General features: G+C 40.2%; 2 protein-coding genes across 2 annotated transcripts; both read left to right on the top strand.

Moving 5' to 3' along the window:
* The first annotated feature begins 5,169 nt into the window (after window positions 1–5,169).
* On the top strand, window positions 5,170–24,753 carry beat-IIIb (beaten path IIIb). The gene is given in 7 exon segments (XM_017169964.3): window positions 5,170–5,821; window positions 8,819–9,376; window positions 16,206–16,414; window positions 17,375–17,510; window positions 21,601–21,863; window positions 22,863–23,013; window positions 23,358–24,753. Coding segments are annotated over 6 exon segments (1,242 nt in total). The 5' UTR covers window positions 5,170–5,821; window positions 8,819–9,300; the 3' UTR covers window positions 23,765–24,753.
* Window positions 16,528–17,138, top strand: LOC108076921 (uncharacterized). Its single transcript, XM_017169965.3, has one exon. The coding sequence runs from the start codon at window positions 16,624–16,626 to the stop codon at window positions 17,068–17,070; it is 447 nt and encodes a 148-aa protein (XP_017025454.1). The 5' UTR covers window positions 16,528–16,623; the 3' UTR covers window positions 17,071–17,138.
* Window positions 24,754–25,936: the final 1,183 nt, after the last annotated feature.

Here is a 25,936-nt window from a genome sequence, read left to right as displayed (position 1 = left end):
TGCGTGTTTAGCAAATGTTTTTAAATTGTATAACGAGAATTTATGACGGACCATGGATGCGGACCATCGCAAGGTACCAAAAGGCAGCAACAACAAAAATTGCATGTTTCAAATTCGTTTAGCATTCCGTTTTATTTTCTCCCTGTTGCTTTTGCTGCTTTGGGTGTTGAAAATAAGGCCCACATAAATATGTATATTTATCTACATACATATATAGGAAGGTGACTGGAATTTGGGAGTAATTTGAGCTTACAATAAGGCTTACATGATACTTCGTAGTTGAGTTAAAACTATCATTTTTCTATAGGTTAACACAACGTTTAATTAAAGATATTAAATATATAAAAATATTAATTGGTGTGTTGTTTTTCAATATAATATTTACTTTAATCGGTTTAAAAAACTCTACATTATTTTTCTTTATTTAGAACTATGACAAATTCACCATTTGGCAAAATTTGGTTTCATATTAACCGATTCATTTAAGTATTTCACACCGAAATTTCCTCTTCCTTTAAATGTATCCTAGAGCATCAAAATGATATCCCCGTCTTGGCAACACTTTCCTCCATTTCCCCCGATTGTCATTTATTTGCGGCTCGTGGCACTTGGACGAGTTTGGTTTGTGCAGCATTTCAATGAGCAAATGCAAATAAATTATAAGCAAAAAAGGAGACAGAATTCAAATAAAAATATTGATGCTGTTGGATGTTGGGGGAACGTGACGAAATGTGTTTTGTGCTTGTTGTTTCTATTTGTCGAGCACTTAAAAGAAATAACCGCCACGTTCTATAAATTAGATGGCGTTTCTCGCTTTCAGGTTTTGGGTTCTAGATCCGTGGCTAACGAGGCGTATGCGTCATGTCCTGACAAGTGAAAAATGTCCCTCCTTCGCCTGGCATGTGTGAGTATGTGTGCGAGATGCGGGTGTGTGTGAAACGGTGGTGTGGCAAGGAGTCCCCCAAGTGCGAGTGAGTGGTTGCGGTTGGCTGGAGCTGCTTCTTAATCCTGGCATCGCCAACCGCTTAATTATTCATTGAAGCCAATGCATTGGAATGCCGAAAGCCGCAGGCTTATAAATAGCATGCGAACAGCGGAACCTCACAATTCTGCGGCCACCTCACTCAACATTAATCAGTTTACGGTCACAGCTAAATTGATTCAAATAAATACCAAGACGAGTCGTACTCTCTCAGGGGAATAACTACTTAATATTTGATGGAATTTTTGCTCAGAGTGTCTATGAATACGGTTTGAATATCCCTAGGTATTCGGATTGATATCAATAAATAAATATTATATAATATATTTTTGAAATATATCTCAAAAACTGATCAAGTATTTTAGTTCAAGATCCCTTTAAAACGTAACGATTATTTATATATTATTAGGAATGTCAGGGTCATTTTAAGTCATTTTTTCCCCTCTGTTCCATTGAGTATCCGTAACGCTTCTGATATTCTTGCAAGCCTGCTCGGCAAGTATTTCACACCCATCAAGCACACATGAATGCATGCATGCATGGATGGAAACGTGGGTGCATTCTGAGCGCGATTCCCCCTCCATTTCGGCCCGAGCTGCACTCCTTTTGCCTAGTTTTATTTTTCCGTCTGCTCGGGGTTTTTTTTTTTTCGAGCATTTAGCAGCACGGGGCGTGCTTTTGGCTGCGTTTTGTGTACCAAATGACCGAGTTCTTTGTTATAGTTACAACTTCTGATTCTGCTTCTTTTGCTGCCGGTTGTAAATGCATTGTATGAATGTGTTTTTGCCGTTCGCAATTTCATGCGGCCGCATTTGAGTTTGCATGTCGTGCTTGCCATCCCAAAGGACCACCCCGGAGAGGACCACCGCAACCCTTATCATCACAGTGTGCAACTGCCAACACTTTCAATTGTTTTCAACACTAAAAATCCTCGACAATAAGCCCGAAGTGTGGTGGGTTTTCTTGAGCCTAAATTGTGTTTTTCCTGCGGCAAATAGTTCGTGGAAAGTGAAATATATTCCTGTGCATTTCCATTTGGCAGGTTCTTAATTACTCAGGGCATGAAAAATGTAAAAATGCTTAGAAGCGCGTGACTCGAGTTAAATGAGAATGAAATAGTTTAAATTGTGAGAAAAATGCTAAGGCAAAATATAATTGAAGAAAATAGAAAGGCCAACCGAGGTGAAAATATGTTTCAAAGGTACTTAAATTAAAAAAATTTATAAAGAACTAATTTCTACAAACTTAACCCCATTATTAAAGCGCTTGAAAATCAAAATCTTTTCCAAGAAATACAAGTTTATATTTATAATCATTTGTTCAGTTGAAGCCGCCAAGGACAAAGTCCTCATTTGCATTCAGCATAAAAGACAATTAGAGATTGAAAGATCCAAGCAGAGATTCATTCCGTAATCAAATGAAACATTTGCGAAATTATTTTTCAGTCTACCTCGCACTCGCACCATAAACATAAAGAAAATCCATTTGTATGCAAAATAGATTCCGCCTCCGACTAAAGCCGAGTCGCTGACTCCGGGACTCAACTATTTGGCACTGACTCGCATTTACATGCTAAATAGCCTCCTCAAAGGACTCTCAATCCCGGTCCTCACATGCCACTGCCCGTTTTTGGATCGGACTCCGTCTTTGTGTAATTGAAACGTTAAATAATAAAGCCGCCTGTGGAGTGCAGGAGATTCAATCAGTCCAAGGCGAAGACAATTAGGGCCAGGATTTGCCTCTCAAAGGCAGAAACTTGACGCATTCCATGGCCACAGAGCGGAGACTGCATCCGAGGAATGTTTTCACCTACAAGGAATTTCAAATAATCAAATTCATGCAATTTGCGGAGACGCAGGAGCCAACAAAAAGGGAAACAGGACAGGAAGTTAAGTAAATAAGAGTATTCAAGAATGGTAAATAAATTATTAAAATATATTAATATTAACAATTTTGTTTGTTAGTTGAAAAAATACCTTTACAACTCTGATTTTATAATACATAACTCATCTAATTTTTTTTTTTTTTTTATTCTGAAATTTTAAGGGGACTAAAAGAGCATTAGAAAGTTAAGATCCTTTTCAATTTCGATCAACTGTTTTCGAGAAAAGTGCAGAGTATAAGAGCAACTTGAAACAAAGCAAGTTGCTGAAAAAGTTGACGCAATCAGTAACAGTATTTCTATCTCTCCCTTATCTTCCAATGTCTGTATGCCACCAGCTCCTATCACTTTTTTTTTTTTTTTTGTTGCCATTCGAGGAAAAGGAAGCAAAATTAGTTGGCTGCAACCTGCAAAAGAAAAGTTTTACGCTTAAGTAAAAGTGCAAATGCTTGCCATTCTTTTTCCGCCCATCTACCCCACTGTCGGCTGTCGTCTCTTTCTATTAGGATGGGGCCATCTCTTTCGCCATCTATGGTCTGTCCCTGTATATCCCGCTCTCTTTTAGCTTTGCCTTTGGTGTTTCCGACGCCTTTCTTCGCGCAAATTGCGCACAAATTAGTTCAAGTTGAGGCGCATTTCAGCGTTATGACTGTCAATGAGCCGATGCCAGTGGGTGCACTGCGAAAAAAAGGAACCAATAACTACAGAAAATATAATTTGAAACATTGACGCAAAAGAAAAGTCAAATATATAATTCAATGTATGATGAAAAGTGGGTTTAATAATACATTTTTCAGGAAGATGTTCACATTTCATACCTTTAAAAATAATTATTTCGAACAGTGTTAAAAAAGAGACGGAACGAGGCAGTGCTATAGGGAGAGTGTTAGAAAAAGAGGAACTCTTTGCTGCTGGCTCAACTTCAAATTGCCAGCGGGACTTGTGCAGCACAGACAAAAAAAAAAAATAGAAGACCCTTGAGCTAGGGTTACGATGAAATTGGGAGGATGTGACGGGGAATCGGGGGATAGGATAGTCGAGGTTTCGGGCCAGGGAATACGGATCCGGGGTACATGGCTCCTCACCCGATTTGCTTGCTGGCATTGTGCCCCAGTCAGCAGTTTTTGTTTCGGCTAATGATGCGGAGGATGATGTCGATGTTATTGGTATTTTCTATTGATGCCTCACTGGGCCAGGATCTGTGGTCCTGTTCCTGTTCCCGTTTCAGTTCACGTTCCCGTTCCTGCTCCTTGGTCCTGGTCTACTCTTCGTGCTGCTTCTTGGTGCTCCACTTGTCTCTATTGTTTTCGTTGTTTGCCAATGTTGTGTGCGTATCAAAGGAAATGCTGTTGATGCAGGCTCTGCGAGGACTTAACTAGGCATTTGACGAACAACAACAACATCTCGGGGATTATTAGGTGGAGCCGGGGAAAACCTTTGCTGGGCTGGGAAACTTCTCCTAATTTGCAGTACTTTTTGAAGTGAAGAACAGTTAACGGCAGGATTTTGTTCCTACACGTGCCAGTCTGGTGTTTATTGTCATGGTTATTAGGTAAGCAAATGTTTACCTAACTATACTTTGTGTTGATCCTAATTTAGTAAACCAAATCAACCTATTTTATTTATTAAAAAAGAAATATCTGTAAATAATTAAATATTTTTTTATTAAATTGTTTATTATTACAGAAAATATGATACTTTACCTTAGGAATCAGGTTTTGTAAAATAATTCTTCATTATCCTAGCCTAATCTCTGCCTCAAAATCATTATTTACATATAGCAGAACACTGTTAAATCTCTGCTGATGTGTAATTTTCCCAGTATTTTTGCTAACATCAACCGTGCCACAGCAGCTTGCTGGAAATTCCAGCTGTTAGCTTGCCTAACAGAGATTTTCAATATGAAAACCGGAATTGAAACAAACAAAGTACGAGGCGGAAACGACTCTCTTGCGGAAAACGACGTGCTACATTCGCTACTCTTTCGCTCGCTCTCTCGTGCTTTCTCCAACACTCTCTCACTCTCTCTCTCTCTTTCTTTTAGCCGTGAGATTTCCCAACCTTCGACAATGCGAACCAGTTTGTGCGTTTCGCTTGAAACTTTTCGTGTTTTCGTCGCTTTTTATCCTGATATCCGGCCGTCGTGTCCTGTTCGTGGTGTCCTTCGTGTGTGTTCGGATGTGCGTGTCCGCTAAGCCTGCGAGTGCCTGTGTGTGAGTGTGTGTGTTGGGCGCCAAGTAAAAACCAGGTAATAAGGAGAGCAAAGCTTTTAGTCTTGGTCGGTTATTGGTGCTGAGTGGTTGGCGAAGGCGACACAAGTCCGTGCGAAATTCTCGCTTCTCGATTCTCGCCACTCGATTCTCGATTTGCTCCACTGCCGAGTCCTGGAAATCGCGATAAAACCGAGGACATTCGTGCGTACGCGTGTGCCCCAGTGTGCGTCTGTGTTTGTGTGTGCTTGTGCTTCAGTGGGAGAGTTGAGCAGTGAAAAGTCAAATTATGAATAAAATGTAACGAAAAACAAGGACAAGAGAGATAGAGAGAAAAACAAACAAAAACTGCAATTGACTAAAAAACATAAAAACTAATCTCCCCCCCCCTGCCGGCGTGTTCCCAAATTCATTTTCGCCAGCAACCAGCCAGCGACTGACTTCCCCCGCTTTCTAGTTGGTTTTGACAAATTAAAATGCATAAATTATGAATGAAAGTACCGTTACGTGCGTGACAACCAATCATTTGTTATTATTATGCACGTGGGCCAGCCAGCAAACAAAAACAGTGTGAGGTCTAGCGGGCAAAAAAGTTAACTTGGCTAAAGCCCCAAGCCACGAACAGCCCCACAAAAAAAAAAAAAAAAAAAGAAAACCGGCTAACAAAAACCTTCTTTAAAGTTCTTTGAAAAAGGAGCAGCGGCGAAAGAAAAACGGAATCGTCAGCGGCAGAAATAGCAGCAATAAGTGAGTATTATGCGACATACAATTTTCCTCATATTTCTCTGGGGATTTTCCAGCATTCTCAGAGAGCTCACACACACAGGCACCCACGCAAATTGTAACTTAAAGTTTTATTAACTTGGCGCGGACCTTGGGGCCAGTTCAATTTGTGTACACGCCTCAGGTGTCAACATAAATTATTATAATTATGAAATTCTATAGCCGGATACGGGCATACAGCAATATACCGTAAACAAAGGACAGCTAAGGACGTGATAGTAGAGTCTAACCAGAAGTTGTGGCCATCCCATAAGCCGGTAGGTCTCATAATTGCCTAGAAAGTTGGCTGTATTTCGAGAAATTTAATATTTAGCATTCTTAGTAGTCACAATGATATTTTTAACTTATTAAACAATACAAATAAATTATATTTTCTAACTAAAATTAACATAACCTTTAACTAATAATTTCTTTCAACTTATATTTTTATGATTTATTTCCTGTATACTTTATTGACCCCAGCTGTGTGAACACCGCGATTTTCCGCTTTATATGTATATAAAATTCCCGCACAATGCCAATTAATTTGAGTCGCTGAGCTGGGACATTCTCTGGTCGGGCTTTGAGTTATGGCCTTTCATTAGTCTCATTTAGTTCAAGGCGAGCCAGGGAAAAACTCTGGGAAAGCGAGTGGAAGCCTACCACCAGCAGATCGTTAAGTCCCTAAACTCTCGGAAAGGTCAGCTCCACGCCTGACTGGCCTTTATGGCCTTATCAATTGACACTTAAAACTGAAAACACCAGGATAAATAAAGAGATTCCCTATCCAATTATTTCGTAAGGAAAACATATTTCGAGTTTCCGGGGACAAAAATGTTGTAATTTATATCATTGGCTCTTGTTCTAATGGTTGCGGTTGTGGGAATAATTGTAAATTTTATTTATTAGTAGCATATTCAATATGATGCATAATTTGGGTTTATTTTCAAAGAGAATTTGTATTTAATTTTGGTCAATAAAGATTATAATTGCTAAACAATTATCTCGATTATTAAAATTTAAGTGAGCGTAAATTTTAAAAGTATTTGTACTGATAATACTTCTAAAATGCAAGCTAAGAAATTTATTTCATGTTATAATAGGGAAAAGGGTTTTTAGATTACGTCTTTTATCTCAATTGTTAAATTATTTAACAAATTTAATGTAAAATATGCAATAATGTTAGTACAATATAACACTATTTTATGAATTTTAGAGTATTTAGAGTTTCTTCTCTAGTCAAACAAATTTAAAAATCTTTCATATTTACAATTTACCGCAAAGGCAAAGTTACCAGTTTTACAGCTTAAATTTTAAAGCCGTTTTTGCTCTCAAGGGCTGTTCAAGGCCCCAAGTACACACACACACACACAAGCAAAATGCCCACAATGGCCAACACACACACACACGCAGAGGGCAATGCGAGTCATTCAGTCAGTGAGGCATTTCTCGTATGGCCATTCAGTCAATACTTCATTCGGCATTCAGAGAGTCCCACATACAAGGCGCTTAAGCCCCGATGTTCAGACCGCCCCCTTTAGGGCCACCACCGCCCCAGAGAAGTGTGTTTGTGCCATTGAACATGGCCTTATAGGCAAATCTCTTTAAAGCACAGAACTCGAAACATTTTCGGGGGAAGGACCAATTTAAGGAGCAAAAAATCTTGAGGCAACAGCGAGAGAGATTTGCAAGTAGCCGTAGGAGGATGTGAGTGACCTGCGGTGTCTAAGTCTGCTTAGACCTTGTTCTCCGAATATTTGCATATTTAACTAGCGAGTGCCAGAGCCATGCTTGCCACATAATTAATTATGCAAAAGACTCGGTCCTGGAGCCAACATCAAGTATACGCAGCGTGTGCGCTCAGGGTCCGAGTCTGAACTATTTTGCATAAGCCACTCACCGTTCGACATGTGACTCGGTGCGATGTGTGCTCGGTGTGTGTGCGTGTCTCTGGAAATAGATGACAACAAGGTGCTAAAATTATTCATGGCCTCTAATTACAAAACATGATTTTGGAAAACTTGTGCCCAAAAGGCAGCCTTTACAGATTTTCTAGCTACCCCCCGAGCGCTTTGCCGCTTTCCGGGAGTTTTTGGTTTTAATTGATTTTATGCAAATTTAATTTCGCCTGCCCAAGAACAATTACACAATCGCAGACTGTACAATGTTATTGTTAATTTATGCCTTTGCCCAATGATTTTTGAGTTGAACCTTGGGCTTCATCCTCAGGGCTTTCTGTTCGGAGAGCATTAAATTCGCATTAAATGTTATTGGCCATAAATTGCATGATTAATTCATTTGGCTTATTGTTTCTGTGATTTTGTGAGCCCGAGTTGACAACGAGGCGACTGTCTTGGCTGCCTTGAAGCCATTTGCACCCAACATTGGCTAGCCTGGGGAATTTTGAGTGCATATTTAAGATGTTCAATGTAATATTTATTACAGTTCAGAGAGTAGAAATTACTCTGTTTGATGCTACAATAAAACAAGATTAGTAACTATATTTTAATATTTTATACATGCTTGTGCCAATTTCATTAACTATTGCAGTTGTAAGAAACTGAAAAATAAACAAGGAGAGCTTCCTTATCCAAAATGAACACCTGCTTCGCCTGTAACTAAGAACATTCTGTTTAGAAATTGGCCCAGCATAAATATTAAATACGTAATACAAAGTCCCAAAAAAAGGTAATCAGATAAACAGACACAAATAAGTGGGTATTAAAATAGCTTTGGGTCATAAATATGGGATATAGTGACAGGTAACTAAAAATACATATCGGACACAACGTTTGACAGCCAAAAATAGAAGACAGGGAAATGACTAACGACTTGCCCACTCCTTGGCAAATATTTTAAATATATTTGAATTGCCCAAATCATAAATTTTGTTAACGAATTAAATAGTCGTAAGCTATAAAGACCAAACCAACTTTAACCAAGATAAATATTCAATCTTGCGGTATTTTCTTTCATTTATAGGAAAACTTCTGCTGATGTTTCAATTAAATACGGTGCGTGAAGAGACGGGAAGAAGGAACACCGGAAGCCAAAACTGAAATAGAAATAAAAGAAGGCGAGCTCGGGGAGGCAAACACAAATAGACGGCCAGGATATAACATGTAAATGCGACAGTGCCTATACGTTTTGCTATGTGGGCGAACGCTTAATAGGAAAAGCAAATAGCAACGAGCTCATGGAAAATAAATATAAATAAGCCAAAAACACCAACAGCAGAAAGGAAAAGCGACAAGAAAAGCAATTGGTTGACGCTTTCCCTCGTTGGCGGTCAAGGGAAATTTATTGCATCGCACAAATGAGACACGAGGAAAACGCAAACGAAGCAAAAGCAAACATAGAAGCGCGCGGACATGGACAAGAAAAATAACCAAAAATTCCTCAACAAATTGAAAAATTAAAGTTTCATCCAGAAAAGTTGCAGCGAACGAGAATAGTGAAAAAGCATGGATCCTGCAATACACAAAAAATATACAATCGGCTATGGCATCCTCGCCTGGCTGATTTTTCAACTTTGCTACGGTAAGAGAAGAGTCAAAAGTTTTAATCAACCCCAAAAAAAAGAGCAAGTTTCGCTGCTTCCAAATATAACTTATACGCCATGTGTTCCCTCTCAGAGAATCGATGGAGCAAATCCTTGCTTGACTCTGTCAAGTTGATAAAGTCGGGCGCAAAGTCAAGGCTCAGCTCCTTCCACCCTTTCGGCAGAAAATCCTTTCTGCCCCCAAAACCTTTGCCAAGGCATTAATAAACAGCAAGTTTGCCGCTGCCGTCGCTGTCTGTTATTTATTTTTAATTAAGTTCAACAAACTGCTGAGCAAAAACTAAACAAAATTAACTGGCAAACAAGCGAAAGTCGCGGCTAACCACGAGAAGGGAGACTTACGAGAAGACTTTTGGTTCCCTGAGCCGATGGAGATGTCGATTGAGGTTGCCACTGGGCTAAGCACTGAAATTGAAAATATATTTACTGTAGCTTATTTGCATAAATATATAGAAATTAGATTTAGTTTTATTTTTAATTGTTCTCTTCCACTTAGTTGAGCAAACTACAAAAGCCCACAATTCAATTTATTATTACTAATTATAAATGCAAGTCTGGCCATAAAAAAAAAAAATGTATAATCCTCCCAGTGAACTTTTGATGGATCAGTAAACTATTAATTGTTTTCCTTTTTTTTAGCATATACAATTCAGTATCCGTTCGACTGATTGACGATTTTCACAGCTAATGAAATTTATGCTCGACCGAGCCATAAATTCAATTCATTAGCGAAACCATCATTAATATATTTTATTAATATTAATTTTTGTTTGTGTGCGGGTAAACCTTCAACTTAATTAGCTTGATTGCCGAGAGGCAACACTTGAACAGGGAAAAAGAAAACATGGGAAACTAGAAAGCACCAGCGAAGTTTCCTGATGCCGCATTTAATTAAGTTAATAAACATGCTCAAGTTTTTTGCCATTTCCGTTTCCGTTTCCTTTGCGGCAGAGTTGTCAAAGCAAAAAAGTTTCTGTGGCAGATCTCTGCTCACTATTTAACTTGGCTTCCCTTCCTGCGACAGAGAGCGAAATAATAATGACTGACAAACACAATTTCTGTCTAGACAAACGGGGGAACGAAAATGATTATTATTTGCTGGCACTTAGCCGGCCCCGGGTTTGAGGTTTTGCTTGGACTGGGGTTGAGGTTCAGAGCGCCGCCTGAGTTATAGATAGAAATCTTATTTTCCTATTATGAGGTCACGTACGCGTACGCATGCCGCCCAGCGTGGATCTGGGGGAATTCTGGCTGCCCAAAACGAAAAAAAAGCGAGCAACAAATAATGAAATTAAGTTAACGTGGCGCACACTTCTGGCCAAATTGTAACTAACAAAGAGCGGTCACCGATGTCCGAGGGAAGTACACATTTATTGGCAGCACATGAAACTAATGTTGAGCGACACGCACTCCTTCCTCCTTCAATCCTCCCTCTGTATGCCGAATATCCCCCTTACTCAGTTAATGAAAGTTCCTGCCAGACGCCGAGCACTCGAAGCTCCGTCGGAGTGGAGTTTATTAAAGATTTGCTCTGTTTGCTTAGGCATCATAAATACCTATAAGTAATATTAAGTGCCTTTTCTGGCGATTAGTCTGGGTTAAAGTGTTCTTGAGGAGCCATTGAGGGTAGAAGTTGGAAGGTGCCAACAGATTGTGGGCTCTTTCGATGGCTTAAAGGCCAATGGTTTGAATAGTAAATAGTTGGATGGAGGGTTTGTTTGCTGAATAATTCAATACTGTATTTATAAGCAAGTTGAGACCCTAACAAAAACATTACTTAAATTAATGTATTATTATTAAAGTATATCCTTTAAATTTAACACTGACAAGTCGCCTTGGTTAAATGTATGTTTTGCATTTAATTAAATTAATTGACTCCGAAATGTCTGCAAACCGAAGAAAATGATAATTATATTATTACAGCTGCACGTGTGTATACTAGCGGGTGGAGTGATTTAATTGATATTCTAATTAAAGAAAATAGAGTGCATTATGCCTGTCGCTTTGAAAGACAAATTTGCCCGGCATGACTAATTAATTTCGGTCATTTGTCATTTCGGCTAGATGGCTCACACAATTTGTGGTAATTATGGGAAATAATAGAAACCTTGCTTGTTATTTCAATGACAGAATAACTCGGAAGAAATTGCAAAGTCTCTGCTCATTTTGCTCTTTTCTCTGTGTAAACAAAAATAGAAATCGCAAATATTTTTGCAAACTTCCAAGTCAAGTCGACATAGAAACTTTTGACTTTCCCCGCTCTGCGATTAACCATATAGCAAGAAACCAGCTCAATGGGATCCGATCGATGGTTGCCAAGCTTTTTTTTTTTGCCACTCTCATCTCTTCTTATACGTTATGCCATATTTTTTGTTTTCCTCCCGTTTTCCCTCTTTTTTTTTGCGAAATATGCAAATGAAAGTGCGCCTGCAATGCAGCAAAAACTGAACTGAACTGAGCTGACAACTGGGAGCTGTTGGCTTTGGCGGTGGAGAGGGAGAGGGATCAGGGGCTAGAAGGGATGAAGGGGAGCGGCAAGGATAAGAGGGAGTGGAACGAGAAGTGGCAGACGTGCTCCTGTTTTGTGGCTGCAATGACAACGACCAGGACAACGATGATGCACTCATTTCCAAAGGCACGAAGAGACAGGACAAAGGCATCAAAGATTTTGCATACTCTAAAAAAAATATTAAAATCCAAAAGGGAGTTTATACACTAAATATCTTTAAAAACTTATCACTGTAGCATTCATAATTAGAATTTCGTAGAGGTTATAAAAGTATTTATTATTTTTAAGCTTTCCAGGAAAGCACGGTGACAACTGGGGAAGGATCCTCCCATAGGGTATAGGGTATAGAAGCTCAGACTGCAACTGAAATAAAGACGGGGACAGGACTCTAAACTGGACCGAAAGACGGATAGATATACGGACCATGGAGGAGACTGAGGAGGAGACCAACTTCCGCCTCTGATTGCAGATTAAGCACGTTCTGGGCAACTGCCATGGATGTCGATGTGACACGGCCTGGAAGGGGTTCGGCTGCAAGGGTTGGGGCTGCGATTGATGCGTATTGATGCTGCTGGCGTCTGCGAAACATGCAAAAAACATCTTTATTTGCTCAAGGCTTCGCATCCGGTTGAAAACGGCCCCTCCCTCCATGGTCCCTGGGATACCCTGAAAGCCCATGAGTAAGCCCTCCAACTGACCCGCATCATAATTTCCTTGTCTCGTCTGCGAGGTCTGGAAAAATTTGCATTGTAAGTGAAGCCATAAATTCTTGGCTGCCAACTCGTCCCACTATTCCGAAATAACAATAACAATAACAATAACCCGGCCGGAACAGACCACTTTTGTGGAGCGTTTTTCCAATGAGTTTTCAATGGACTCTAATAAAATTAATTGCATTTTGCATTTGCCTGTCGAGTTTTACATAGAGAAAACGTAAGCTGAGCCCGGGTTGAGTCGAGTTGAGCTCATGTGACAGTCAGATTTAGATTTGACATTGCAATTGCTCTGCCGAGAGTTCTACTGGATGCCAAGAGGCCCTGAAACTAATCCGGCAGACTAAGCTGCTACCAATAGGTTTTTTTTTTTCCTAAATGGTTTCTAGACTGACTAAGATTTCCAATTTCCAAAATAATTTCCTAATAATACGACTTATTTTAGGGAAGAAAATAATCTACAAACCTCTGAATACTACCAACAGTTGGCAGATCAATCGATTTGCTAGACGCTTCTCAGAAATAACCCACAAACGCTTGAGGAGTTCATTAGTTGCTTATGAAGACCACCCCTTGTGGTATATTACTTAGCCGACTTTGCCCATTGCTCACCCCATTAAAAAGCCATAATGATATGCAAAGCTAAACTTTGCTCGGCAAACTTCTGCATTTGACACCGAAGCCAGCCGCCCTTTATTCGAATTAGATTTCGAGCACAACTAAACCCCAAAAAGAAACTCATTTCAGGGAATGGGAATGCAAATGAAGGGGGCGGCCAACTTTTGTCTGCGGTTGACATTTGTTGCCCTCGGGCGGCAAATGAAATCATTTAAAAATCAACAATAATTAAGTAGCAAACTTTTGTCAGTGGCGGGCACGGTGGCAGCTCTGCAGTTTGTTCTGCCAAGGTAAAACGGTGGAACCGTAAGCCAACTCTGAGTGATCCCCTTTCGACCATAACTACGACGTTTACACGACATCAAATGGAAAACTTTCCGGCTCCGCCAGCAGCACAATTTCCTTTCTGGCATTCTGGCATTGGCTCTTCTTAATTAAGCCCAGGTTAGATGACAAAACTATCCAATTTCTGGCTTATTAATTACCTAAGGCGTCGGGGCAACAACTTCAGGTAGCTCCAATTGCGCACTTGGCATTTGTCAGAAAATAACTTTAACTCAGCTGTCAGTCTTCGTTGTAGGAATTCCATAATGTCGTAAAACAAATTCTTAAGAAAGTCAGTGACCCTGGTTGTGATTCGTACTTGTAGCAAAAATATAAGGATCTTAAAAGGAATATTTTAAAATTTTTATTAACATTATATATATTTCTTTTTTTAATATTTAACTTTTGTTTTTCATTCAAAATGTTCGTGCGAAATTGGAAATCTTTGATGTTACTTCACGACTTCAACTTCTTAGGCATTTTCCATTTTCCCCGAGGTTGTTGTCTCAGCGGTTCCTTAAAAATTCTCTTACTTCATGAAGGAAAAGGAGCACCGAGGAGTTTTCCGCTAGCAGAAAGCCTTTGTTCGGTGAAAACCTTTTGGCAACGCACTTTGTTTGTCTTCCGCCAACGAGGCAGGCTCACCTGTACACAAACTATTCGAGAGTGCAAAATGCTAAATTATACTTAAGCCTCAAAAACGCAAACACACACAAATATACAAAAAACGAGTATATTTCCACAAAGTGTCTGCCAAAGCGGAGCCACGCACCGTCCGGAAAAAAAACGAGAAAAAGGAACTCAAACGACGCCGCCGCCGCAAAGCGGAAATGCACTCAAAGGAGCTTTGCCTCATGGTGGGCGTGGTGCCGCGCCTCCACTTCCTCCAGCCCGTGACTAAGCCGCCCCCGCGGCCCCACATCGCCATTATCATCGTCATCGGCTTCAATGGCGGCGGCTCTTCTTTTTCCTGCCTTTGTGCATTGTGCTTTCCATTTGTTTGTTTGTCGCTTCGTTGACCAAATGGTTGAACGACCACAAAAAGCAGGAAGCCAAGGCTTGTGCCAGGGGTCGAGGCATTGAATACCCTATAGAGGAGGCCAGTCATGCCGTGGTGTTCCTGCCAGTTCAATCTAATGGTTTTTTCTAGAAAATCTCCCTGGAAAATAATAGATATTTCGTTTTCTCTTATTAAAGATTATATTTTAAAATAAAGAATTCGTTTATATTTTTTGTACCGCAATGTTTTTATAATATTCAATTTAATTATGATATTCAAAGCATTTTTCAAGCAGTTAAAAATCCCACATTTCTATATTCCAAGCTCCCAAAAAATGGTTAGGCCTAGCATGCTCACCTCAAATTTGTAAAGATAGGAACATCAAAAATCCTTTAAGGCCGCTGCCTTTTTCTGGTAATGAAATGTTGCACTTATTTTTAGACACACCGTCTTTCTCCCCTGTTACGACACAACCCACACAAGCCCATTGTATTTATATTTTATTTTTAAACTCGACAGTGACATTATTTTTGAACTTGTCCAAAAATAAACTTCGAAAGCTGTTGACGTCCTTAAATTAGGGATTTACTTAGACTTCACTGCGGTTTGATGCTATTTCCGATTTGACAGCAAGGATAAAGTGGTTTCCATTGATTGCAAGATAGTGTTGACACTCAAGTGTAATTGTATAAGCTTCAAAGAAAAGAAAATTACATTAGTGGTTACAAATGCCAGGACATACTTAATAAATAGCTTGCTCTGTTTAACCCGTACTTATCCTTGACGCAAGACATTATAATCGAGAAAAGTAAGCAAAACCAAGTTACTTGTTTATGTACAATTAATGGTAAGTTTCTCTGACAAGCATTTATGTTTGTGGGGGAGTTAAACATAGGGAAAATCAAGTCAAAACTGTATAGGAGACCAACAATAAAGAGATAAGCTGAAGCTTATTTAGCTTTGATGTCTTGATTTGTAACTTATATAAAATTTTGCCTCAATCCCTTTAATAATTAAATTATTAAAGATATTTTAACTCGTTAACTTAATCCCCAGAATGGGGCAGAACTGACAGTAGAATGGATTGTCTGGCTCCAGGATTGCCCCACTTTCCTGCTGCTCATATTTCGGCTTTGCAATATTAATTTCATATCTCGATTTGTACGAGCCAAATTACCCTCCTCCTTCCAACGGAAAGTGTGAGAATGGCCTACACAGTTTTCCGTCTTTGTCTTGGGCTGTTAAATAAGTTGGCAACTTTTCATTTCACTGCAGCATTGTCTCGAGTGCTGAGTTATATCGCCGGGGCCCAAGAGCTTTTCCACTGCCAGCACCCACGGCAGCATCTTCTCCCAGGGAAGTAGAGGCTGAAAGAATGGGTCCTTCCAACCAGGACACGTTCCTCAAGTCAGCCGCGTTCGCTTTCCCCCACTTTCCCATTGTGTTGGCTAAACAAAAGCGCATTGTTCTAGTCTGGCTTCCTTCGATTTCCTTGACTTTTATGCACTTGCTGCAAGTTATTTATGTCCTGCCAGTGGCATTGAAACCGCGAAGCAGCGGAGCCAGCCCACAACTGCAGTTAGGGCTTATTAAAGTGGCACACTCTGGCCAATTTTCTAACAACCAACTATTTGGTTTTTCAGAGTTCGCGGAATGCCTGACAATGACCGAGATCAAAATTCCAAAGCACATTATGCGCCACGAGGATGCCGTGCTCGGCTGCAAGTTCGATCTGGATGGCGAGTCGCTGTACTCGGTCAAGTGGTACAAGGATGGCTTCGAGTTCTACCGCTATGTGCCCAGAGACATGCCACCCGGCCAGGTTTTTCCACTGCCCGGAGTCGATGTTGAGGTAAGGAAATTATTTTAAAGTATAACAATAATAGGATAAATATTTTAAGTTCAATATTTAGTTATTGTTTCTCCATATTCTAACACCTTAAGTAGTTCATTGAGGATCTAAACGAACTAGTACTCGTTGAAAAATTAGTACAATTTACAAGAAGCAGTTTTGATTTTCGTAAAATTCGAATTGTTCACAATTAAATTTCGGCTAAAATTATGAACAACCGAAAATCAAAATTGCTGCAATCACTGGAGGATTCTATGCAGCCTCTCGACGAAGAGGACGTTGTCCGCCTGCTTGCCCATCAGATCCGCCAGCCATTAAGCGATCCCATCGAAATCAGTCGGGAAAAGAATGCGGATCTGAGTATCCTGCATCTGGAGGATGCCATTAAGTTCAGGGAATCGATGGAACACTTTAATATATCGCCCACCGCGGAAACCATAGACGAAGTGATGCCGGTGAAGGATCAGCATCTTGGCGAAATGTTAGAGGTTCTCAACGATCTTGATGATGACGACGATGGTGAAGAGGAGTACGAAGGCGATTATGAGGAAGACGACGATGCTGAAGATGAAGATGCCGAAGAGAACCATGAAAAAGATAAAACAACTCCAGGGAGCGATTTGAATAATTTGGATCCCATAAAACCATTATTTTAAATCTAGGGTTAAACTATTTTATAGTATTGAACTATTGGAGAAAATTGAGTAAAAGATCTTTAAATTTATAGTATTTTATTTATATTTTTTAGTTTTAATAAAAGAATGCGATGGAGTAGAAGGCTTAGAAAGGTTTAAAGGTTAAAAACTTCTTCCTTAAAAGATATCCCATTGCAAGGGTATAAAAAATATATATGTTATAATAATAGGGCCCCACGGAGGTCTCCCTTTCTTAGCTTCCTTTCACTTTTTTTACCACAATTACTAACTTCTTTTTTCGTCCTTTCTCTTCCTTTTTTTCCAGCTGCAAAACTCGACGGACGTCGTTGTTGTCCTGCGCTCAGTTAGCCTTCAGTCAACTGGCCGATATCGCTGCGAAGTGTCCGGCGAGGCGCCTTCGTTTCAGACAGTTTCCGGTCACGAGGACATGATTGTTGTGGGTAAGTGAAAGTGGGCAACGAAAAAGGCGACCATACTAAGGTCCTTGGTGGAAAGAGAAGAAAGAGAGACGTAGAGCATGACATAGAGAAAGGGGAGAGCTGGGCAGAAGAAAAGCGGCAAGATTAATTGCACCGAGCGGACTAAGCGACGAAAAGTAATCTGCTTGTGTGGCCTATGCCTGTCTCTGTCTGTTTTCTTTCGCAGAGAAACTCTCTCTTTCTGGCACAGAACGTACAAGGGATAAAATATTTCACATTTATTTAGTTTATGCCCGGCATTGTTTCTCGCTGCGATTTACAAATTCTCGAGCAGAAAACCTGTGCCAAAAAAGCCAGCAGCGGGCGGCGAAAGAGATAGAGAAAGACAGCAATACGGGGTGTGATAGAGATAGAGAGAGAGAGAGAGCAAGAGAGGCAGACATCCTTTTCCAGGATGTTTGTGTGTGTGTGTGTGTGTATGTGTTCTTTGTATTGTATTTCTCTGGCAAATTGCCCATGTACGTGATGCAATTCTGTTGCTCACTTACAGCTCGGTCTTCCTTCTCTCTCCCTCACCAGCTGCCCTCTCTCTCTCTCTTCCCGCTGTGCAACTTAATTTGAAATTTTTGCGCAATCCAACAAAAATATGTCCAAACGCAATATGAAAAACGGCTGCGGAGGAAAACTTAGAATAAACGTGTTTAATAACAGCGAAAAACGGGCAGGAAGCTTCACTGGGAAAAAGATAAATTCTCGATTTAAGATGAGCCAGAAATCTTAAAAGTTTTTCAAGGAATTGATAATACATAGTTGGGCAAAGACCTTGACTTTGATTTATAAATGTTAATTTAATAATATTTAAAATTCATAACAAAACATTAAGCCCTAATAACACCTACACTTTTAATTATTTAAACTTCAAACCAAAGAAACAACAGTAAATATATTTAAATGTATTTCAAAATGTTCAGTAGGTAATGGTAATTATGTATTCCAAACAAACTTAGCTAACCCAACACAAAACATAAATTAATTTGATCAAAATAAGGTCCACTTAAGTATGAAATACACAGAATATTGACACGGCTCTGACCCAAATATTCAACTGCGTAAACCTCGTCACGATGATGATGTTTATCAACGGTCGATGGGACAACTGTTTGAGGCAGGCAAATTTCACCTTCATTTCCGCCAGCCGGATCTTCGAGAGGGTTCAGAAGTGCGGCAATCAAAATTGGTATATCGCATAATTAGGCTAACTAAATATTTCATCGGCCGAGAGAAAGTGGGGGCAGAGCCAGCCAATCAGTGCTGCCCCAACACACGCTTCCGTTTTTCCAGTTGGAAATTACTCAATTACACTCAGACTTTAATGGCGAAAAATCGGAAGCGGGAAAAGTCAGAGGAGGCAGAAGGGTGGAAAGCGCGCAAAAGCCGTTCTTCAACTAAACCTGCCGCCAGGTTCAGATGTACATAAGCGGATTAAATCAAGGCATAATGACTGCGACGATTTGCGGATCAATAAACTTAATGAATTTCTGTGCCGGAAAAAGTGGAAAAATACCGTTAAGAGTCGTCAGATGCCAGCCAAAAAAAGGCAATCGGAGAAGCTGGCCAAAAAAGAGATAAATAAAGGGATATGCCAAAGGTATTTAGATTGCTTGCCAAAAATCTCATTTAAATTACGGAAATATTTAACTAAATGCGCTTTGGGAAGGGCTGAAATCCAATGCCAGCTTATGAGCCCAGCCTTTCCGAAATAATTGAATGCAATTACAGGGGCGAAGCCGAGTGATGAGCCGCTAGGATGGGGCCAAATATGTTTGACCCAGTTGCCCAGATTAGACAGCCTCAACGGTCGACAAAAGCGATAATTGCAGTGTATGCGCGGAAATTGAAAATGGGGCAGCGGGTGGAAATGCGCTGGAAATGAACGGAAAATGGAGTTGCATATGATGGGGCCATCCGGCCGGGCAAATTGGTTCAACGTAATCTCTGCGCGAAATGCGTGGTGGAGTTGCACATGTGGAAAAATAAATGCTGAAAGGGTTAACTACAGTGGAAGAGGACTTGTCAAAGACCCCAAATTGTATTTATTATAAAGAAGTTTTACTTTTTTGGGAACTATTAGAAAATCCTAAAAGTATTTACAGAATTTCCTTATACATTTGTATATATGTACATATTTCTTCTTATTAATATATTTTGACAAATTCTTATCGATTAGAACAACCTTTCCCAACAGAAAAGGATTTAGGGTTGGCTTAACTCCAACTCCTGAAGAATCATGGCCAAACTTTGGCAACTCGTTTCTTTTCAATCAATTGCGTCCTTTGACCCTTTTGTGTGTTGCTGCGGCTGTGTTGGCCGAAAGGCTATTAAGGTGAAAAATTGTTAGTTTATTTAGGCATCCGATTTACTTAGATATTTGTTTCAGCTGGTCAATTGAATCCATTGTTCGTCCGTGGCCCGAACAAAAGAGGAACCGTGGGTCCGGGCCACGCAAAGCAAACTGGATCCATGTTGATCCCTTGTCCAAAAGCCCTCGGAGGCAAACAAAGCCGGACAATGGCGGCGGAGGAATAAAAATGCCCAGCAATTATTACCAATTGATACTGGAGCCGAACACAACCGGGGATGTTAACCGCCAGCCCCTTTGGCTCAAACGACAAGGGGAAAAATGTTGGACATTTTGGCAAATATTAAAGGGACCAAAGGGAGCGCCACAAAATATCAACAGCTTAATCAATGTCAGGACAGCGTAAAAATAGTCGCTGAAAATAATAATTTATGCAGTTCAGCTCAGTTAAGCCGAACAATAAGAAAGAGTGCGAACAAGGAAGGTGAAAGTATAGCAGGAACAAAGGAAAATAACTTGAGGAAATAAGGAAAAGTAAAATTCCTTGTGACCTTATTTTTGGACACTCCGATAAATAACGTCACCTGAAAATGAGTGTGCATATTTCGTTTTGGCAAGAAACGTGGGTCATTTATAAAAAATATATTAACAAAACCAGAACTATTTGGAATTGGGGAAGACAGTAATGTAAACAAATTTGTTTATTTCAATCCTGTGAAATAAGTAAAAGTCCCTTTAAACCAAATAATTTCGTAGGGATTTCAAGTCCTTAAAACCTCAGCTTTTTTTGCTCCATGTATATATTTTCATATTAATTCCTTTCCTTCGTTTTCAGTTGGATTTTCCAAAGTCCTGTGCGCAATTATTGCCATTATTAAGAAGCGGATGGAAAAGCATGGACGAAATATTCTTTTGTGCGATAAACGTTGAAGTTTCCTTTCATTTTTCGCAAACTTTTCATCAGTGAGAAACTATCGATTATGCCTAATTGAAGTTTCGCTTTAGTTTAGTTTCGATTTTCACAGTTGTTGACCCAATTGGCAGTCGGCCAGGTCAGCCAGCAGCAGACATGGCTCTCGCCCGATTTTCCCTTTTTTTTTTTGTTCGCCCCGCACTATCAACATCATGGGTCCAGCAGCTGGACATACACACTGACCCACAAAAAGCAAACAACTAAAAAGAGAAACAAATCAAATGCAACAACGTTCAAAAATTGTGCACCAAGGAGAAGCTTTGGACATTTCCGTACATTTATTATGTTCTATTTTAGTTGGGCTTTAAATAAATTTACATTGTCCTCTCTGCTGTGGATTGGGATCGATCGCAAAAGTTGCCTGGCGTGGCTTAATGGCAGTGGAATAGAATTTGGCTGAATACTACAACCAAATCAACCATTAATCTTGTTTGGCCAAAAACAGCTTTATTTCGATGTGGAAGTGCAATAATCAAATGACAAAGACTTTGTTTATTTTATGGTTTTATTTAGGGAAAACAATAAGATTAAAACTATTTTTGTTGGGATAGTTTAATCCACATAAACGAGACTTGACATTCAGGTCAGAAGAGGAGCTATGAATTATTAAATTTAAAACTTACTTAGACTAAAGTAGTTAACTTTGTTTTATTTCTCTCCTGACCGAAGCTCAATTACTGGGATCTTTATCATTTCATACATTATTGGTTTAAGGGATCTATTTTACTAAACAGCAAAATCCATTTAATCTGCAACTCTGATTTTCTATGGACTTTCAGTTACCCCGAAGCATGGACCACAAATCACGGGCGGGCAGCCCCGCTATCAAATTGGCGACATGGTGCGCGTCAATTGCACCTCGGCGGCCTCTAAGCCCGTCTGCCATCTCAGCTGGCTGATTAACGGGATGCACGCGAACCGCTCGTTCCTGCGTCCCTACGAGCCCCTCATTGTCGGTCGAGAGGGCCTGGAGGTTGCCCGACTGGGGCTCGAGTTCCGGGTGCGCGGATGACATTTCAAGCACGGCGACATGAAGCTAAAGGTGGGCTAATGGGGTCTCGCACTCAATTGAACCTGGACACTGGGCTAAAAAAGTTAAACATTGCAGTTGCTTTCATCATTTAAAATCATATTCCCTAAATTAAATAGTCACGAGTCAACAGCTTTACTTTTCAAGTAAAGAAATCCTCTATATGAGGGCCCTGTCATCGTATCCTTACGATATAAACTGATTATGGTAGTCGGGGCAGGCCATGAAAATTGATACATTCATTCATTCGGGAGATTGCCATTTCATACATATTTGCCATCGCGCTGTTGCTCTGATTCAATTTGCGACAACATAACATGGCAGCTCATGTTGATTATTATCCATTCGGACCCAGTTGTCCAGCCACTCGCCACCGGACTACCCTCTGGACCAACGGAGCCACCCCCACCACCACTGCGAGTGCAAATGTGTGTTGAACAAGCCACAAAATTTCATGCGAACGCGGGCGGCAGGCGAAGTGCTCTTATGACATGACTAGTTTGAACAGTGGCAGAAATAATATTCAAATATATATTTAAAAATCTTGGTTTTCCAGAAAAAGATCGATTAAAAACATTTCTGACTAACAGTGATGTTAGTTTAATATCGATTTATATTTAAAACTTTTCATATTTTCATATTTTAAATGCAAACCAATCGACTCTGTCCCACCGTGCACTGACCATTGGCCACCGTGTGGGTCACTACCCGTTTGCATATGTGGTGCTGGCGGTGTGTGCGGACACACACACACAAGCACAAGTGTGTTTGTGTAAGTCCTGCGGAGATGTATGCGGGTCATTTTCGGGTTACTCGTTACCCGTGCCGTGCGGGAGGAGTTAATGAAAGCATAAAACTTTTACTGCGCCGTCAAGAGAATGGCCAATCCGCTGCAGTCCCCCTTTCCCATTTCACAGCTCGCAGCTCCCAGCTCATATTTCCACACAGTCCCGCACACATTTATCAATGTACACAGATTTGATGAAAGTTTTCCCTGTAATCCAACTGCAGTGTGTCGCCAAAATCTCCTCCGTGTACTGGCAGAGCAACGAGGAGAGCGTGGAGAGCGACAAGCACCAGCGGATCCCGGTTCTGGAGTCGCGGGAGACGGTCATGTCCAAGTCCCGCCAGTCCCTGGACAAGGTGCAGTCCTCCCTCGAAGGTGAGTGATCATCAATCATCCGGCGGTTAGTTAGCCAACATCTGAAGGACACTGGGAAAAATGTATTGCAAAATAATATTTAAATTTTAAATTAATGTAAAATTAATAGATTATTCAAAAATTTAAACATTATTTTTATAGAATTACAAAACTAAAAACTACATAGAGTATTTTTAGTCCTTAAAATGTTCCCTCAATTGATTTTTTTCGAGTGCACCAGCAACAGTTGTGCCCACAAAAGTTTTGGCCAAAGCTTGCCATCCATCCAGCCTCCGGGTCCCAGCTCACTGCCCTCCATTACTCATCCAATCTCTCTTCTCCCGCTTTCTCTAACCACAAACTAGACAAACAACTGAAGAAGAGCCGACGCCCCGCAGCGGCGACTTCGGCGGCAGCAGCAGCAGCAGCAGCAGCAGCAGCAGCGGCGGCAGCAGCGGCACCCTCCAGTGCATCCACATTGGGGTGGGGCTCATCGGTGCCCTGGTCACGCATATTAGCTTCCAAATCAATTGCACGCATTTCCCTCTACGCGCTGCCAGTCTTAATAGCGTTTCTGTGTAGCCTCTCACCCGTCCTGGGGCGTTGCTGTCAGAGGAGCGGCGCCAACAACAGGAGCATCATCAGCAGGAGCAGGAACAGGGGCAACAGCAGCACCGAGGGTATCACCAACAAAGTCAGGCACCCAAGCAACGCAAACAGGAGCCGGCTGTCGAGCCAATTAAGTGTCGAGGATGCTGCTCAGCGGAGATAACAATTAACCAAGAGGTTTGGCATCAAAAGGCCTGGCTACTTGGCCTAAAATCTCATCAGGTTCAGTGTGTACATATTTGAAAATATATAGATACATATTTTTGCCACATCACGTATACGCCGTGTCTCCGGCCCGCTTAACTACTGTGTGTACATATCCATATTTACCGTATCTATGTATATCCATACATGTATTAGAGAAGCATTAAAATGCGGTTGTTCCTCTGTGGGCTTGTGCTTGTCAGTCTTAGGAAAATGCTCAAAGGTGTTGGCTGAGAAGTTGAAAACCAAAAGAAATATGTTAGAAAATAATTTAAAGTAAGTGTATGCCTGTATAAATTAATAAACTCAAGTAAGTAGCCAAAACTGTAGCATTTAAGTATTTTCAATAAGCGAGAATTTAAATCTATTTAAGTATAAACAAACAAAATTAAATCGTTGAATTATAAACCCCTATATCAAGGTAAGAGCAATGTTTTAATTAGGAAAATGATTTTAATGAACTCTAATCAAGTCAACTAGCCAAGATAAACGTAGATTAAGGTTCAGTTTTTTCGATTCAAAAGGAGATTATTCCATTCTTCAGTTAACCTTTTCTGCCTTTTTTCATTAAGTGCTTAAATTAGATTGATATAATTTATTTAATACTTTTTATTTCAAATAAAAATCTCATACATAATTATATAAATCATATTTATGCAGAAGTATATCCCATTGATTAACAAATTCCCCCATGTTTAAATGAACTTACCCCTTTCTATTGTAACTTTTGTCATATTTAAAACCCACGTATTAAATTATTTCACTGCACTCAAACGTATGACGCACAGCTAAAGGCATATCTCGGCTTAAAATATCTTTGTCTCTCTCTCTTGTGCGATGAACAAATTGTTAAATGTTAACTAGACTAAGGGCCATAACTAGTGAAATGATATCCAAACTTAGAGATGTTAAGCCAAGAAAAGTAAATAAATAAACTGTGTAGCAATGTAAAATATATGCAGATAATGAATGTTATTAAGTCTTTAAAAAATAAAGAATACAAAAACGAAATGAGCGCACCTGATTATGGCTGGAAGTGTTCCAAAGACCTGGCAGCATATTTTCAGGGTTTCTTTCTGTTGTTACCCAGTATGCGGACAGTTTAACGGGGTATATCGGATCAAAGTTAAAAGGAAAGTATTTCAGGTTTAAAACATATATTCCCACCATACTCAAGTTGTCCGCCCAAGATGTACAATACATTTAACAAAATATTTATTTAAATCATTATAATTTTTCGCTGAATTTTTGCCCAACAGTCAGTCCTGTTGTCATTACAGCCTTTGTCTGCGCTCTTGACCTGGAACTGTGAACCGAGAACCGAGGACGGACGAACGGAGAACAGACGTTGCCCGAGATTCGTGCCAGCAATTGTCCTTGCCAGGCATTCTTTTCGCTGTTATACTCTTTTTTTATTGTTGCCGGCAGTGTCATAATATCTCGCCTTGGCGCTGCGATGGCATTCATGTCGTTGCTTCATTTTATTGTTATTATATTTACTTGTCGGATTTGCTGTGTATACTCTGTCCACCGCCCGGGCCACCCAATCCCATAGATTTTGTTCATATTTTGATGGGGGGGAATGGTTGCGAAAACCCTCAGACTTGGCGATGCGTGTGCCATGCACTTAAACATTTGATTACGTGTCATATATCAACACATTGTACGATTGAATTTTCGCTACGCATGCGGTGGCTCCTCCACACTGGGCCAAAGCAAGCCATGGCTTCCACTTTTCAAGTCGTGATTGGGTGCTATAAAGAGCCTGAATCCGGGCCCTGCCTGAGTACATGCAGTTAAAAGCGCCGGAGAACATTCGTATCGCTAACCATAAATGTGAGCAGTGTGTTCTTGCTTATCCAGACTGCCTTCTTTATGGCGGGTTAATGACTTGGGAATACTCCAGGCAAACTTCAGCGAATGAAGAATGTTTATTTTGATAAGTTCCAAGGATCCCTGAGCTATTAATGGGCACAAATTAGTCGTGGGGCGAAAGCCAAGTCAAAACTTTGAATATTTATCGCCAGAAATGGATATTTAATGCACGCCTTTTCTAAGAATAAAAAAAGGCTATATTTCAGATAATATTCTTAGCTTACAATGGTTATATTTTTCGAAATATCTAGATAAG

The sequence above is a fragment of the Drosophila kikkawai genome, chromosome 2L, assembly GCF_030179895.1.
Source record: "Drosophila kikkawai strain 14028-0561.14 chromosome 2L, DkikHiC1v2, whole genome shotgun sequence".
NCBI classification, from domain to species: Eukaryota; Metazoa; Arthropoda; class Insecta; order Diptera; family Drosophilidae; genus Drosophila; species Drosophila kikkawai.
This window is presented reverse-complemented; position numbering and strand designations above follow the sequence as displayed.